Raw genomic sequence first — 15,704 nt, forward strand, 5'->3', positions numbered from 1 at the left:
AGGTTTCCATGAACTTACTTCTTAAATATTAAAAACATAATGCATTTAAGAAATTTCTTCCTTTTTTTTTTTTTTTTTTTTTTTAATGAAGCCAAATGTAGCAATCAATGGTCATCTATGTTCTGGTTGGTATATTTCACACAAGAGACCCTTGATAATAAACCATGGCTGAAATATCAAAATTCCTTCAAATACTTACCTCTGTTAATGGTAACTACAGCTGCACTCAAAATCTGCTGCCCTTGATATCACTTACATTCCCACAGGAATATAAATCTCCATGTTTCAAAAAAGGTATTCATCTCAGGGCTCTGGAGAAACACACAGCTTTTTTGTTTGATGCTGCCTGATAGTATTATTGGGTTAACATGATGAAATAGACTCTTTTTTTTCCATGAAGCTTATCTAGTCTCACATTATTAATCTGAAAACAGGCCAAAAGAAAAAACAGGAAGAGAGATACAAAAAATTCAGAGCTCAAATATGGTCATTTGGGCCACTGCAGATCTTCAATAGAAGCAATTTAGGACGAGACATGGGAATACAGAAAAAGAAACACAATGAAGAGAGACTACTGAAGGCTGTTTCCTATCTGTTAGAAATCAAAGAGGATCAGAGCAAAAATGAAATTGTCTTGTAGCTGAGGTAATAATGCACCTAATGATCTTGAAATGAAATGTTTAAAAAGCTGCATTTCTACCTTTCATTTTAAAAGATGTGCATTTTAATCCCATGAGTAATCCAACAATGATAATTGCAAAACTGTAACATATAATTAAATTCAAACCCAAGATCTATTCCACCCTTGAATCGAAATTATTCCTTTCATCATAGTAAAGGCCTGTTGTTTTTAAAACCTAGTGTCTATATTTATTTCATTTAATTCATAAGCCCCTAGTTATTACTGTAATTTTACTCATACGCTGGTTATCTAATGTGTAATGCTATAGCTGTTTGAAGTGTATTTTCCAAAACCAGAACAGAACTAAGACCCAGAGACACATCACTACCTCTTGCAGAAATGTCACTCATGCTATGAATAAAGCATAAGCTTAGAAAAACATCATTACCCACCAAACAAATAGCATTTACTCAACCAAACCCATGTGTCTGGAGCTGCGCTCCCGAGCTAATTGGAGGCAGATTCTTGTGCCATGCCACAGGACGCAACAGCTGAGAAACCCCTCGAGCTGGTCATGGAGAGCTCAGCACGCTGTGCAAGGGGAATTGCCAAACTCTGGGACAGGAGGCAGGGCCAGAAATCCCAGAAAGCAGGGTGTGGATATTCTCAGTTCAGTCAGAGAGAAAAAGAGAAGGTTTTCTAACCAGGCGAGAGCCTGGGAGACAGCTGGGAAAGAATGTAAATAATTCTCTAATCTATCTTGTTGTTCACATTGTTTATAGATAGGTTCTGCCACCGTGCGTCATTCACTGCACACCAGTGGTGTGAGATGTTTTTACTCTAAGACCAATGAAATCAGTCCGCACGATGTTCTCTATAAATGGAGCGGTGCATTTGAAATAGATCGGAGTTCATTCTCTTTGCCTTTGATTTGGAGTCATTTTCGTTCCCGTCCTGCTCTACAGTGACAAGTGAGCAGATGCAAAGATAACCTTTGGTTGGAAGGTTCATCCAGAGGCCACCTTTGGCTCAGGGCCTCACTCAGGGCTGTTGTCCAGGCCTTGGCACTTCAGGGACGTGGTTTAGTGCTGGGCTCGACACTGCTGGGTGACCGGCTGGACTGGGTGAGCTCAGAGGTCTTTTCCAACAGAAAGGATTCTGTGATTCCATGATTCCATCTGCTGCATTCAGCCAGGTCCATGTTAGCAGCATTCATTTGCTCACAAAGTCTCCTCAGGCCCAGCTCTTGAGGCCTGAGGCTTCAGCTCCTTCAGCTCCTGGCGCTCAGCTGCTCGTGCTGAACGAGACACTCGGAGAGAAGAGCACAGTCCATCCAATTCCTTCTGGGACACGGAGAGGGGAGGCTGTGCAAATAGGAGCAGTGTTTGGTGTGGCCTCCTCTCTGCCCTGCACGCCTTTCAGTGCTTTGAAGCAGCCAAGAGCTTTCTCCAAGAGTGCAATGGAGCAGCTGTTCCTGCTGCCGGGTCTGGCTCTCTCCAGTCTCTGACCTTGCCTGCTTTTGTCCCTCTTGCTGTGCCCTCTGCTCCCCCAGGGCTCGGTGGCTGCTGCCCAGGACTGTGGGACTGGCACAGATCCCGTGGTGGAGACCCTCCTTTCTGTGCCCTTGGAGCTGCCTGGGCACAGCAGCCTTTTCCATCTGGAAGCTCCCCATGGACAGGGAGTCCCCAGCCCCACTCCTTGCACAAGCTCCAGGAGCCCAGGGCTGCCATCTCAAGTCCCTGCTGGCCCTGGGGGCTCCCAGGTGGGCACAAGTGGGGCAGCACAGCCAGCAGGGAGCCTGTGAGTCTCTTCCAGTCCTGTCTGCTCTGAGTTTGGGCCTTGGAGCCTCAGGTGGCCAAAGGCAGCTGCTGCTGGTCCCTGTGTGTGCCCGTGTTCAGCGGTGCTGCTCCATCAGTCTGTGCCCAGCCACGGGGAAAAGCCTCAGCCCTGCAGGGCCAGGAGCTGCCGGGCTCTGCCTGAGCAGCTCAGCCAGAGGGAAGGGAGCTGCTCCCCACGGGAACCAGGAGCAAAGGGCTGGAGCACCTCGCTCTGGGGCAGAGCCCAACTTCTGTGAGGGAGTAACAGAGTTATTCACGTGCACTGGTGTGTCAGCACTGCAGGTGCTGTGCCTGCAAACACATTCGGGATGTGCAAAAGAATTCTGCAACTCTTGGCTGGATCAGGATGTCAGCAGTGCTGAACTCCAGCTTAGTCCAAAGCAAACACTTGACACCTCTTCTCATATCTGCTAGATTTTTTACCGCAGGGTATCCAGAGAAAATTAAACAGAGGAGTAAATATTTTCATTGTTTATCAGAAATGTATCTTATTTTGCTGTAAATCTTATTTTTGCTGAAAAATCTGATTTTTGCTGAAAAATCTTACCTATTTTACATGATGTGTTATCTACTTAAAAAGAAATAGAAAAAAATTTTAAAAATGAGAAAAATATGAAAGAGAAAACAAAAAGAAACAAATGTGTAATGAAATCTTCTGTAACTTTGTATTTAAGAGGTAACTGATCTTTTTAAAAGGAGAACTCATTTACTTTGTGCCTGTTCTGATGGCCTGGATCCATCTTACTGACTGACCCCAGCATTCTTTTTTTAAAGACACTGGGTTTTGTTTCCAATATTAAGATTTATTTTTTTAAATTGTTGTTGCAGCAATAGGAGGATGAGAGATGGATTGTGCACGACTGTGTCTTGAGAACAAAAACATTGCAGTTTGAAACTTGGACCTAAAGTAATTAAAATGAAACTTAGAAATCCCAGTGCATTGTGTGACAGCAGCTTTTCCTATAGGATGTGCAGCATCACAAAGACTTCATCAGTGGGGTTGGGAGTGCTTGGAGCTTTGTCCTGTGCCACTCTGGGATGCCATGAACCAGGACTTCACCTGCCACCAGCCCAGGTCACTCTCTGCCACCGCAGCTCCTTGGACCTTGTGTCCCCAAAGCAGACACAAAGTGTTTCTGCTGCTCCCCCTTTGCACAAACCCACAGAGAGCTGGGATTTTTCCAAGTCTCGTCTCTCCATTGGGCCATATTCCCAAAGAACCAGCAGCACATCCTGATGAATACGGCAAGTTACGTGGATGGTTGTCAGCTCCACTTCCTGCCTAGAAATCCTGAAACTGCTTCTAAATGCTGCTCCTTCAGCTCCTGGACACCTTCTCACACAGAGCTGGGAAAAAAAATCCCCTGGCCACCAGATAAAAGGTGAGTTATGCCAAAGTTAGAGTACTGTGGGAAATCTCTGTCCCTCCCTGTCCTTTAAATGTATCTGTACATGGGGGTGTGCCTGGATGTGTCTTGTGCACAAAGGAAGGAGTGTGCAAGCAACGGACTGACACTTTCAGTGTCCATGCTATTCCATACCCATGGGTACAGAGACATTATGGAAACCCTGGCACAGACAGGGCCTTCTGTCCATGGGTAGAGACATCCTAGAGCCCCTGGCACACACAGAGCCTTCTGTCCATGGGTACAGAGACATCCAAGAGCCCCTGGCACACACAGAGCCTTCTGTCCATGGGTACAGAGACATCCAAGAGCCCCTGGCACACACAGGCCTGGCACACACAAGCCTGGCAACACAGGTTGCTTTCCCCACAGGCTGCAGGAGATGAGAACACAACATTTGCCAACACTGACTGAAAGCCACAGCTCCGGGTGCTCCCCGTGAACCCCAGCTCTGGGACCACTGTCTGCCATAAGCTTCAGGGGGTGCAGTGGGAGCCCGGCTGGGCTCTGCCCTGGGGCCATCCTGCAGGGACAGCTGCAAACAGGGAGCATTCCCTTGCCACAAAGAGCCAAGCCATGGCTGCAGGGCAGCTGCTCCAGCCCGGAGTGCACTGCTGAGTGCTGTGCTCTGGGGCTGGGGCTCCCCGCACAGGGGACTGGACTGGTGTGCCACAGGAGACAGAGAAGCTGCAGCTTCAGCATAACTGAGGTGGGTGCGTGGGCTGGGCAGAGTGGGGAGGCTCAAGGGGATTCACAGAGCTCATCCTGCTGCAAGGACGAGGAAAAGGGAGTGGGAACTCAGCAGTGAGGAGAGCTGAGGGCTGGAGAGCAGCTCTGAATGACACTAAAATCCCACTGGACCTCTGAGACATTGCTGCTCCTCAGCCAGTGACAGGATGAGTCCCTAAGCCTGGGGCTCGGCCTTCCTCATGGTGAGGGGCACCAAGGAAGGCAACAGTGTGATGGAGACTGCCATGGGCTGGGAACTCACTGGGGGACAAGAGGGAGCAGTTGGGAAGTAAAAGGCAGGTGGGGGAGAGAACAGTTCAGAGAAGGGCTGAGCTACAGCTTGAGCAAGCTGCAAAATGTCATTTGGGGTCATCCCAGATTGATTTCATTTCAGAAGCTATTGAACAAGTTTAATTTTTGGGTGGTGTCATGTTTGCCCTTGAAGGTGTACACTCTGCAAACTTGAGCTGTGTTGCTGAAATGCTCAAGCAGGTCTGTGCTGCAGGTCACCCCATTTCTTCTTTGGCTGATTGCGGCCCGGTGCTGAGCTCCAGCAGAGCCCTGGCAGAGCCCAGAGCAGCCTCAGCACCCGCAGAGCCCGGCTGCAAGGAGAGAAACCAGAAAGCGCCCGTCAGCTGAAGGCTCCTGTCCCCTTGTCCCAGCCGCCCGCGGTGCCCAGGCCATGCTGGCCGTGCCCAGAGCTGTGCCCAGAGCTGCCCATCCCTGCTGCCTGTGGAAGCAGAGCAGGAGGGCAGGACATGTGCCCAGCCTGCAGCCAGCCACGGCACATCCAGCCCTCAGCAGCTGCCCAGAGCAGGATGCTCCTGTGCTCGCTGCCATCTCCCCAAAGCTCTGATCCCACCATGCCAAGCAGACCGGACCCACCTCACGCCATCCCCCGCTGGAAGAAAAGCTGGTCCCAAACGATGTCCTCATCCTTCTCCCAGGCACGGCCAATCCATGCCACAGCTGCTCCCAAGCACTTCCCCATCCAGACTGGACCCCACCTCGAACGCTTCCTCTAGAAAAACACACAACAAATTATTGAAAATAGATTACAGACAAAAAGGGGAACAAGAAAAAAGGTCAAAAATCTTATCTCTGTCAGGGGCTTAAGGAAGGCCCAACCCCTGCAGGCCAGGGAAAAACCCACCCACAGGTGAGGGAAGGCCAGGCTTTCTCCCTTCCCCCCTGCACTGCCCTCCAAAATAACGGTGATCCCAAAGCAAACAGGGGCAGTGGAGCAGCCCAAGCCCTTCCTTGCCTGCAAAGCAAAGCAGCCCCTGCACAGGTTCTGGAGTCCCACCTCTGCTCCCACCATGGGGGTTTGTTTGTGTCGGGCTGGCTGCCCCAGCCCCAGCCCCAGCCCGGGGCACGGTGGGTGCTGGGGCTGTTGGCAGGGCCAGGAGCCCACTCCCATTTCATCAGCACCCCAGCCCATCCCCCCAGCCCTGCCAAAAGCAGCCTGGCAGCCGACTGAAGGATCAGCTGCATCCTCCCCAGCAAAGGGGGAACCTTTGGTTCCCGGCCAGGCTGTGCAATGCCCAAATCTGGGAGCATCCCCCTGCGTGTGGACTCACCTGCAAATTCCCTGTGGAGCCTGGCTTTGGAGAAGGCGCCAGAATCAAAGTCCATCATCCTCAGCTGCCGGTGACCAGGTGGAGGAAGAGGTTGTCATTTTTGATGTCGTCCTCACTGTCCCCAGCAGCAGCAGCCCCACCTGGTACAGCTTCTCCAGGGCCGCCTCCTCCTTCCCTGAGGTGAGCCCAGGCTGTCAAGGTTCTGCCCAGGGCCCCAGCTGTCAGGGAACCAGGACAAGCAAAACCAGCTCAGATGGTGGCCACCAGTGCTGGGCAGAGCAGCTCAGCTCCAGCACAAGGGCTGCGTGTTCCCATCTGATGACCCCTGGGCAGTGACACAGGCAGGACAAAACCAGTCTGGTTGGCTTTGCCACTGATTGCCAGGACAAGTGTGGAGCTGTTACCTGCCAGGCCCCTGGATCCAACTGTGCACGTTGATCTCTCCCATCTTCTAGGGCAGAAGACCACCCTGCACCCATGGATCACGGAAAAGCTCTTCTAAGGATGGCCTGTCCAAGGGCTGCATGGACAAACACCTCTTAATGAGATCCTGGCACTCTGGGGAAACAAACCAGAAATCACCAGTCAGTTGGAGAAGTTGCCCCCCTGTTCCCATGCCCAGGCCATGCTGGGTGTGCCCAGAGCTGGGCCTAAACTTCCCCATGGATTCTGTGTTTGGAGGAGAGCAGGAGAGCAGGACATGTGCCACCTCCTCAGCAGCTGCCAGAGAGGGATGCTCACGAGCTGCTGCTGTCTCCCAGCACTGGTATTGCCCCCATGGCCAGAGATGAGGACCCACCTTGAGAGAGCCGTCGTGGGAACAAGATCCGCCCCCAGATGATCTCCTGGCCCCTCCTGAACGGGTGCTTCCCCATGACCAGGTGGTACAGCAGGAGGCCCAGGGACCAGATCGTCGCTGCCTCGCCGTGGTAGCGTTGGTGGTGGATCCACTCTGGTGGGCTGTAGGACAGGGTTCCTGTGGAACACAGACAGAGTTCATCAGGGGGACGCTGCTGCTCCCAGAGCCTGGCCCCAGCACCCCATGGCATGTGGGGGCTGCCCCAGTGGCACACAGGGTGACTGCTGCCCTCTCACCAGCAACTGGGACTTGTGGACAGACTTGGGGCTGGAAAAGAAGCTACTGGTGTTGGAAGAGGGCAGCAGAAATCCTGGGAAGGCCCAACCATGACACACAAAAGCAAAACACACCCAATGGTGGAGAAAGCCCGCTCTACTCCCCGCCTGCACGCCCCCCCAAAAATGTTAACCAGTCAAGGCAAACAATGGGAGCAGAGCAGTCCAAGCCCTTCTCGCCTGCACACCAAACCATCCAGGGCACAGGGTCAGACCCCCCTCTCTGCTACCCCCACTGGGGTTTTTGTCAGGCTGGCTGCCCCAGCTCCAGCCTTAGCCCAGGCCACAGTGGGTGCTGAAGGCTGTCGGCAGGGCTGGAGCTGGCCCCCCTCACACCCCCACCCAAATCAGCTTGGCTCCAGCATTAATCCCATCCTGGCTGCAATAGGGGGAGCCCTGGGGCTGCACCCCGGCTGGGCCATGAGATGCCCAGGAGCATCCCCAGGCAGAGCTCACCTGCAAACTGGGTGTAGGCTGTGTCTTGGAGGAAGGCGCCACAGCCAAAGTCAATCAGTTTCAGCTGCCCGGTGGCCAGGTCGAGCAGGATGTTCTCAGGCTTGATGTCCCTGTGCAGGACCCCGCAGCTGGTGCAGTGCCGCACGGCCTCCAGCACCTGGCGGAACAGCCCCCGCGCCTCCTCCTCCGGCAGGAACCTCCGCTCCGCCAGGAAACCCGACAGCTCCTGGCACCGCTCCGGACGCTCCAGCACCAGCACGACGCTGTCAGGGAGCTCAAGCCACTCCAGGAGCTGAATGACACCAGTGCAGCCAGAGGACACCTTGTCCAGCAGCACGACCTCCAGGGGTGCGCTGGTGCCGTCGGGCTGCGGGAGGAACGCGATGCCGTCAGTGGGGCTGAGGCCGTGCCAGGGCTGGGGAACCCCTCAGCCAGCCCGGGATGCTCTGCATGCCCCGCTCAGCCCATGCCCGCTCTCCCTGCAGGGCTCCTGGCGGCTCCCACCCTGCCGGGCCCCGGCTCCTCGCCACCCGGCACGGCCCGGCTTCTGCCGCTGGCCCCGCTCACTCACCAGCTCGCCCCAGTGCCGGACGCGGTTCCGTGGCACCCTTTTGATGGCCACCTGCAAGCCAAGAGCAGCAGCAGGCTGAGCTCGCCACCCGCCCTGCCCTGCCCCATCCTCCTCCTCCCCCTCCTCCTCCCCCTCCTCCTCCTCCTCCTCCTCCTTCCCCTCCACCCGTCCTCCTCATCCTCCTTCCCTTCCTGCTTCTCCCCCTCATCCTTCCCTCCCCCTCCTCCTCCTCCACCTCCTCCTCCTCCTCCTCCTCCTCCGCCCCCTCCTCCTGCGCCCGCCGCCTGCCCCGCCGCTCACCGGGGCGCCGTCCGAGAGCCGCGTGGCTGCGAAGACGCTGCCGAAGCCGCCGCTGCCCAGCAGCGAACCCAGCCGGTACCGCTCCTGCAGGGCCTCCTCCTGCGCCTTCCCTGCGGGCGGGACGGGGCTGTCAGCGCTCGGCCCGGGGCCAGGAGCGGCCCCCGAGCGCCCCCCGAGCGCCCCGGGCCGGCCCTCCCCAGGCGTTCTGTCCCTGGAACGGGACAGCGGCGGCTCGGGGCCGACGGCCGCGCTGCCGAGCGGCGGAGCTCGGGCCGGGGAAGCCGCAGCGGGGGCGGCGGGAGCGGCCGCGCCGCGTGTGTCCTCCGCGGGGCCCGGGAGGAGCCGGGGCCGGGGCCGGGACTGGAGCCCACGTCGGGGCCGGGGCCGGGCTCGGGCCAGGCGGAGCCAGAGGGCGGCGGTGCCGCCCGAGCCCCAGGCACTGATGCCCGCCCAGCAGCGCCATCGCCAGCACGACCAGAGCCGGGCGGAGGCGAGACCCCGGCGGGACGGCCGGGGACGGGGACGGGAACGGGAACCGGGGCGGGGACGGGGCCGGTGACGGGCTGGGGACATGGCCCAGGCCAGCAGGGGAGAGGGAGACTGGGAGAGGAGGGGACACCGTGAAAGGGAGAGCAGGAGAGGGTGCGGGACAGCGGGAGAGGGAGAGGAGATGCGAGTGGGACTCGATAGAGTATCTGGTTTCTCTGCTGCCGCTGCTGCCGCTGCTGCTGCTGCTGCTGCCGCTACTGCTGCTGCAACTGAAGCTCCGGGGCCGTTTGTCCCCGTGTCCGTTTTTCCGTTGCCCGCTCGCTCCCGCGCCCAGCCCCCCGCTCCCCGGGGGCAGCCCCTGAGCCTGTCCAAACACGGGAACTTTGCCCTGGTCAGCCCAGACCCAGAGTCTGGACTCCTGCACGGGGGAACAGGAATCCCCTTGAGCGCTGCCATGCATTGTCCCCGCTGAGGATCAAACACTATTGGGGCACATTCCCTGAATGCAGAATTTGTACCTGACCCAGGCACTGCATTTACATCTCCAGCAATGATTAAATAAAAAAAAAACCACAAAAAAAAAAAAAAAAAAAAAAAAAAAAAAAAAAAACACCAAAAAAACAAACGGGGAAGTCAAACTGTGTGTAGCTCATGGTATTTTAGATTGTCTGAAATTCGCCAAGTCATAGATCTTAGAGATGAGATCTATTTGGATTAAGGGGATGGAGCAGTAGTGCAAGATGGAAAAGAGGAGCATAAAAATAAACAGAGAAAAACATCTTCAGTTGTTTCTTGCCATTTTCATTTCATTTCTTAAAAGCTGTTTCAGTTTTCCCAGAATCTTCTCCACACTCCTGTTTGCTCTTTCCAGGAACCTTTCCTGGAGAACGAGGTGCAGCTTCTGTCACAAGATGTGCCACCAGCTGCAGCTTCTCTAGGCTTTCCACACCTTGTGTGCAGCTCAACTCTTGCAGCACAGCAGGAGAAATGTTTGAAGAACTTGACAGCTTGTTCTTTCTTTTCCTTGTGGGCTGGGCAGTTGTGCCATTGGTAAGGTTTTCATTGTTACTGTTCTGCCCTAAGAAACCATGACGGGCTACCAGGAATTGTCAGGGAATGCAAGCCTGACTGAATGCAGAGAAAGAATCTGCAGAGCCTGCATCCAGAAATGGAGAGCTGTGTGATAATCATTGCAACATCCCCATGGGCATCTTGAACGTGATCTAGAAGATGAAAATGCTCTGACAGAGGGAGTTTGTTTCTGAGTTCAGTGTAGAGGATTCCACATCTAGTGCATTGGTTCATAAATCAAGAGTTCAATCAGTTCATGGAAAGCACCAGAACAAGCACCAGGACTGGGACACACTGGGAGCCACTGGAAATGTGCTGGGGGTAACTGGGACCACGCTGGGGGCAACTGGGGACAAGGGTGAGTTACTGGGGCCCTGCTGGGAGAGACTGGGATCGTACTGGGAGTGACTGGGACTATTTTAGGGGCAACTGGGAGAACTGGGAACTCACTGGATGGCTCTGGGAACATCGGGGACAGTGCTGGGGGCAAATTGTATCATAATGGGGAAGAACTGGGAGCAACTGGGCTACTGCTGGGAGCAGCCCCAGGCCCCGGGAGCCCTGCACCCCTTTCCCGGCCATGCCGCCTCTCCAGCCCCCAGAGCCCCCTTCTCCTTCACCCAGAGACACCCTGGACCCCTATTCCTGCCTTTCCCAGTGTCCAGACCCTCCTTTACTCAACACCGAGGACACCCGGGACCCCTATTCCCAGCCAGCCCGGGTTTTCCCACCTTTTGCTGGGAATGGGGACACCGGGGACCCTTGGAGTCCCCTTTCCTGACGATAGTGACACAATTAAGCTCGCCCAAACTCCTCCTGGATCTCCCCTAAGCCCCCAGTGGGGATTCCTGGGAGTTCCCCTGTGTTCCCCCTTTCCCAGGACTTTGGGGGTCCCCCCGACCTGTCCGTGCACCCCCAGATTTCTTCCACAGCCCCCTGTGATGGTGGGGGTGGGGGCCGAGTGCTGGTGCCCCCCTGCCTGCAGCAGATCCAGCGGTGAGGGGAGTTTGGGGGGGTCCCTGAGCATTTGGGGTCCCCCGGGTCCCCCAGGATCTCCCAGGACACGCGGACGCTGCCTGTGCGCAGTGAGAAGGTTCATTCCCGGCTTGGGGTCCCAGCTCTGTCACCGGCATTGCCCAGGAAGCCCCAAACCTTCCTGGGAACCCCCAAACCTCCAGGACACCCCAACCTCCCCGGGACCCCAAAACCATCCCTGGGCCCTCCAAAAATTCCTCAAGACCGCAAAAACCCCACACAGACACCCCCCAAACCCTTCCAGGACATCCAAATTCCCACAAGACCTCCCAGCACACCCCAGACCCCCCTGAGAAGGTTCGTACCTGGCAGGGGGTCCCCATCTCTGTCACCGGCAGGTACCCCAAACCAGCCTTGGGTTCCCACTGGGATTGCCCAATCCCCCCCTTTGGGAATCCTGAAAACCCCCCTGGGAACCCCCCAAAAATCCATCGGAACCCGAAAAACCCTGGAGATATACAAAACCCCCCCAGGAATCCATCATGAAATTTATACCCAGCACGGGGTCCCCATCACCATCATCGGCATCACCCGGGTACCCCCAGATACTCTCGGGACTCCCAAACCCTCCTGGGATCCCCAAACCCTCCCAGGTACCCCTAAATCCTCCCAGGACTCCCAACCCTCCCCGGGCTCCGCTGCCGGAATCAGCGGGAGTGGTGTTGGCCTCTTCAGGGGAGTTAGAGTGGGACCCGACCAGAGCGGGGGCCCTTAAACCCCAAAAATCCACCCTGGGGGGCAAAACATCCCCTACAGCGGCTTGGAGTGAGTCCCCCAGAAAAATGTCACTTAAAACCGTCATGATCGCCCCTGAAAAGGGGCTTGTGGGGCTGCGACCCCAGAAGCACCTGAAAATGGGGAGGAAAAAACACCCTTGGAGTAGTGAGGTCCCCCCAAAAATCCCTAAAAAGAGAAAAACTCCTCTTCAGAGGGGCCTGAAGACCCTTCAGGGCCCTCGAGGAGGGACAAGATCCCCTCCTCTGCTGGGGCCTCTCTGAGCCGGGAGCTCTCCCGTTGGCGGCTGCCCTCGGGGGAGCCCCGAACGACGGCGGCTCCTGGGCTGAGCCCCCCTCAGCCGGGGCTGTGGAGGGAACTGGGGGGGCTGGGACGGGGCCTGGGGGTCCTGGGGTGACCTGGGGGAGCCTCAGTGGGTCCCACCTCCCCCTGTGCCCCCTCTCCCACCCCCTTCCCATTGTTCCTCCCAAACCTCTGCTCCCCGCCGCTGGGTTTGGGGATGCTGCTACAAACACTCTGACCCACAGGGTGTCAGGTCGTGTTCTGACTCTGTCAGCAGTTTGGTTTTTTTGTTTGTTTGTATTATTGCAGTTATCTTTTGAATTTTCCTAGTAAAGAACTGTTATCCCTATTCCCATATCTTTGCCTGAGAGCCTTTTGATTTCAAAATTATAATAATTTGGAGGGAGGGGGTTTACATTTTCCATTTCCAGGAAGGCTCCTGCCTTCCTTAGCAGACACCTGTCTTTTCAAACCAAGACAGATTTTGGTGCCCAACCTGCAGCACGAGGGCATCGAGAGGAAAAGGGAATAACAGTTCTTGAGTAATCTAATTTTTGTGTGCTGCTCTGGAAACCTCGTTAAGCGACACCATGTGGTCCAGCTTACCCTGGTTTGGGTAGCAGCACATGGTTGTGGCTGTGCCAGCTCCCCCACCGACCTCCAGCCCTGGGAACTTGGAGCAAGCGGAAACCACAACTTTGCAAATGCTACCTGTGCCTGAAGCAAATGGAAAGAGAACTGGGGTGTGAAAAATAAAGCTTGTTTATTTTCAGAAAAACAGCAATGAAAACACAGAACACATTTACATTGTAAGAATATTTGTAACAACAACTATCTATGGAACGTATATACCTAAGAACATATCCAACAAAAGTCTATGAAACGTATTTACAGAAGACAAAAAGAAGCCCTAAAACCTATAGCCTAAAGACAACAACAAACTCTACAACGTATGTACAAAAGGGTGGCATCTCTGTCCAGGATCTCCATCATCCCTGAGGGAAAGCAAGAGGCACAGTCACTTAAATCAGGCAGAGAGGGCTCTTCCATGTGCCCCCAGGCTGGCCCAGCAAGCGCAGCACAGGCTGGGGATGGCCACCAGAACCCAAGGCACCGGGTCCCACATCCCTGAGCAGGGACCACCCAGCCCAGTCCCAGCCTGGCAGCAGGGGACCCGCTCTGCCTGTGGGGACCACATGCCTGTCCTGCTGCTGGTATTGCTCTTCATCCCAAGATCATGGCCTCTTCCTCATCTTTCTCATCAATGTCCATGTCCTCAAGGTACTCTTCCATTTCCACGTCCATCTCCTCTTCCACATCTACCTCCATCTCTTCCTCTCCAGTCTCTTCTCCATCCACTTCCATCTCCTCCTCTGTATCAATCTCCATGTCCACCTCCATCTCTTCCTCTCCACTCTCTTCTCCATCCACTTCCATCTCCTCCTCTGTATCCATCTGCATGTCCACCTCCATCTCTTCCTCTCCACTCTCTTCTCCATCCACTTCCATCTCCTCCTCTGTATCAATCTCCATGTCCACCTCCATCGCATTGTCTCCACTCTCTTCTCCATCCACTTCCATGTCCTCCTCTCTATCAGCCTGCATGTCCACCTCCATCTCGTCCTCTCTCTCGGTGACAGCCTGCAGAGGTAGCAACACCTCAGAGTGGGGTCCCTGTCCCACCCCATCCCTACAGAACTCCAGCCCAGCCGGGCAGCTGGGGGGGGGTCCACCTCCATGGAATGGCACTGTACCTTCCTCAGGACAAATGTGAGCATCCTGCAGGGACGGATGACAAAATCCAGGCAACAGAGAGCTTTCAGGACTGATGGGAGTATCAGGGCGCAGGTGAGAAGAAGGGTGACAGGGAGCATGGTGAAGGGTGAGCGGGCACGAGGGCTGGCACAGGGTGGGCTGACACAAGGGCCAGTGGTTGTGTTGTGCTCTTTGCTGGACGCTGGAAGTTCCTGCTGGAACATCACACCTGTGACATCACAGTGGATCTAAAGAGCATCTTGTTCCGAGCTGAGCAATCTTCCCCAGCCCATGCTGCTCACAGCCCTGTTGCCAAGGATGGGGCATCCACAGCCTGGGCCAGTGCCTCAGCAGCCTCCGTGTAAAAGAGCAGCTCCCTCAGATCCAACTTCAATCAGCCTCCTGCAGTTGAAAGCCATCCCCCCTTGTCCTGTTGCCACGGGCCCGGCTGAACACTGTCCCCGTCTTTCCTGTGGGACCCTTCCAGTCCTGCAGAGCTGCAGGGAGGCCTCCCCAGTGTCTCCTCTTTCCAGGCTGAGCATCCCCAGCCCCACTTGGACGGCAGTCAGGTAGATCAGGGGGAGTCAAGGCTGAAGTCAAACAGCATCAGGAACTGAGAGGTGGAAGCTTTAGGCCCAGGTTTGCCTCTATAATAACAGTGGAGGGGAAGATGGTGGGACACTGGCTCTGTTCTAACCGGTGAATATTTTCTTTTTTTGTTTTTTTCCTTCTTTTCTGTCATGCTGATGCAGGTGTTGCTGTTTGCAAGGAAGCTTGGCACAATGTCCATTGTCTTCTCCATTTGTGAAACACCGAGCAGAGTCTGGGCAGGCTGATGATGCAGAGCAAAACCTGCAAATACACCGGTGATCCTGAGCCTGGAGGATGCAGCTAAACCCGGCCAAAAATAATTTCTGGAAAGTCAAGCCTGGTTTACATTTTCTTGAGTTTGGCTATTCCTGAACCGGGGAAGGGGGTTTAAGGGGAGGTGATACCACAGGGGTTCCCCTCCCCCGTTTTTGGGGGGTCTCCCATGGTGCCCCCTCCCCAAAAAGCTCCGCGGGCCCCCTGAAGTGGCTCCTGTTCCACCAGCTGGTGCCCCCTGATCCAGGACTGCCCCCGGTGAGTCTGGGGGCTCTGGGGGGATTCTGGGGGGATTTTGGCAGCATTTTTGGGCATTGGGGGACTTTGTTGGTAACTTAGGGGGAATTACTGGATTTTGGAGAGAATTACTGGCTTTGGGGGGTTATGGGACTTTGCAGGGTTTTGTGGAATTGAGGATTTCGATGATTTTTTTAGGGTTTTCTGGGGTTTTTTTGGGGGGGTTTACTGAAATTTTTGGGAGTTTTTTTTAATTTTGGTGGGTTCCACTGGGATTTTGTGGGATTCTTTGGTGTTTTGGAGGTTTTTATTGGGATTTTGGGGGGATTTTGGGGGGTTTTAGTGGAATTTTGGGGGGCTTTGGAGTTGTCCCAGGGTGTGGGGAAGGGCTGAGAGGCACCAACATCTGGTTTAAACCCCTGAAAGTCCCAATAAACCCCATGAAATCGCAATTAAATTTCACAAATTCCCATTAGAACACCCTCGAATCCCAATAAAAGCCCACAAAATCCCAATTAAACCCCACAAATCCCCCCAAAAATGTCTCCAAAACCACATGAAGCCCCACAGAATCCTCAGGAGACCCAAAGAAATCTTGGC

The 15,704-nt window shown here is 54.9% G+C and overlaps 2 protein-coding genes across 2 annotated transcripts in view; one reads left to right on the forward strand and one right to left on the reverse strand.

Annotated features, from left to right (window-relative positions):
• Window positions 1-6,668: 6,668 nt before the first annotated feature.
• On the reverse strand, window positions 6,669-8,744 carry LOC137467446 (serine/threonine-protein kinase pim-1-like; the record flags this gene model as incomplete). Its single annotated transcript, XM_068178947.1, has 5 exons — window positions 6,669-6,733; window positions 6,975-7,151; window positions 7,766-8,132; window positions 8,337-8,387; window positions 8,637-8,744. Coding segments are annotated over 5 exons (768 nt in total), but the record flags the coding sequence as incomplete, so codon positions are not given.
• A 3,287-nt stretch (window positions 8,745-12,031) lies between these two features.
• Window positions 12,032-15,704, forward strand: part of LOC137467451 (serine/threonine-protein kinase pim-1-like) — a gene marked incomplete at its 3' end in the record, with an annotated part of 39,433 nt that continues 35,760 nt past the window's right edge. Inside the window, exon 1 of the mRNA XM_068178950.1 lies at window positions 12,032-12,055. Within this exon, the coding sequence (XP_068035051.1) occupies window positions 12,032-12,055 (24 nt within the window). The remainder of the gene's footprint in view (window positions 12,056-15,704) is intronic.

This window comes from Anomalospiza imberbis, unplaced genomic scaffold (genome assembly GCF_031753505.1).
Source record: "Anomalospiza imberbis isolate Cuckoo-Finch-1a 21T00152 unplaced genomic scaffold, ASM3175350v1 scaffold_64, whole genome shotgun sequence".
Lineage (NCBI taxonomy): Eukaryota > Metazoa > Chordata > Aves > Passeriformes > Viduidae > Anomalospiza > Anomalospiza imberbis.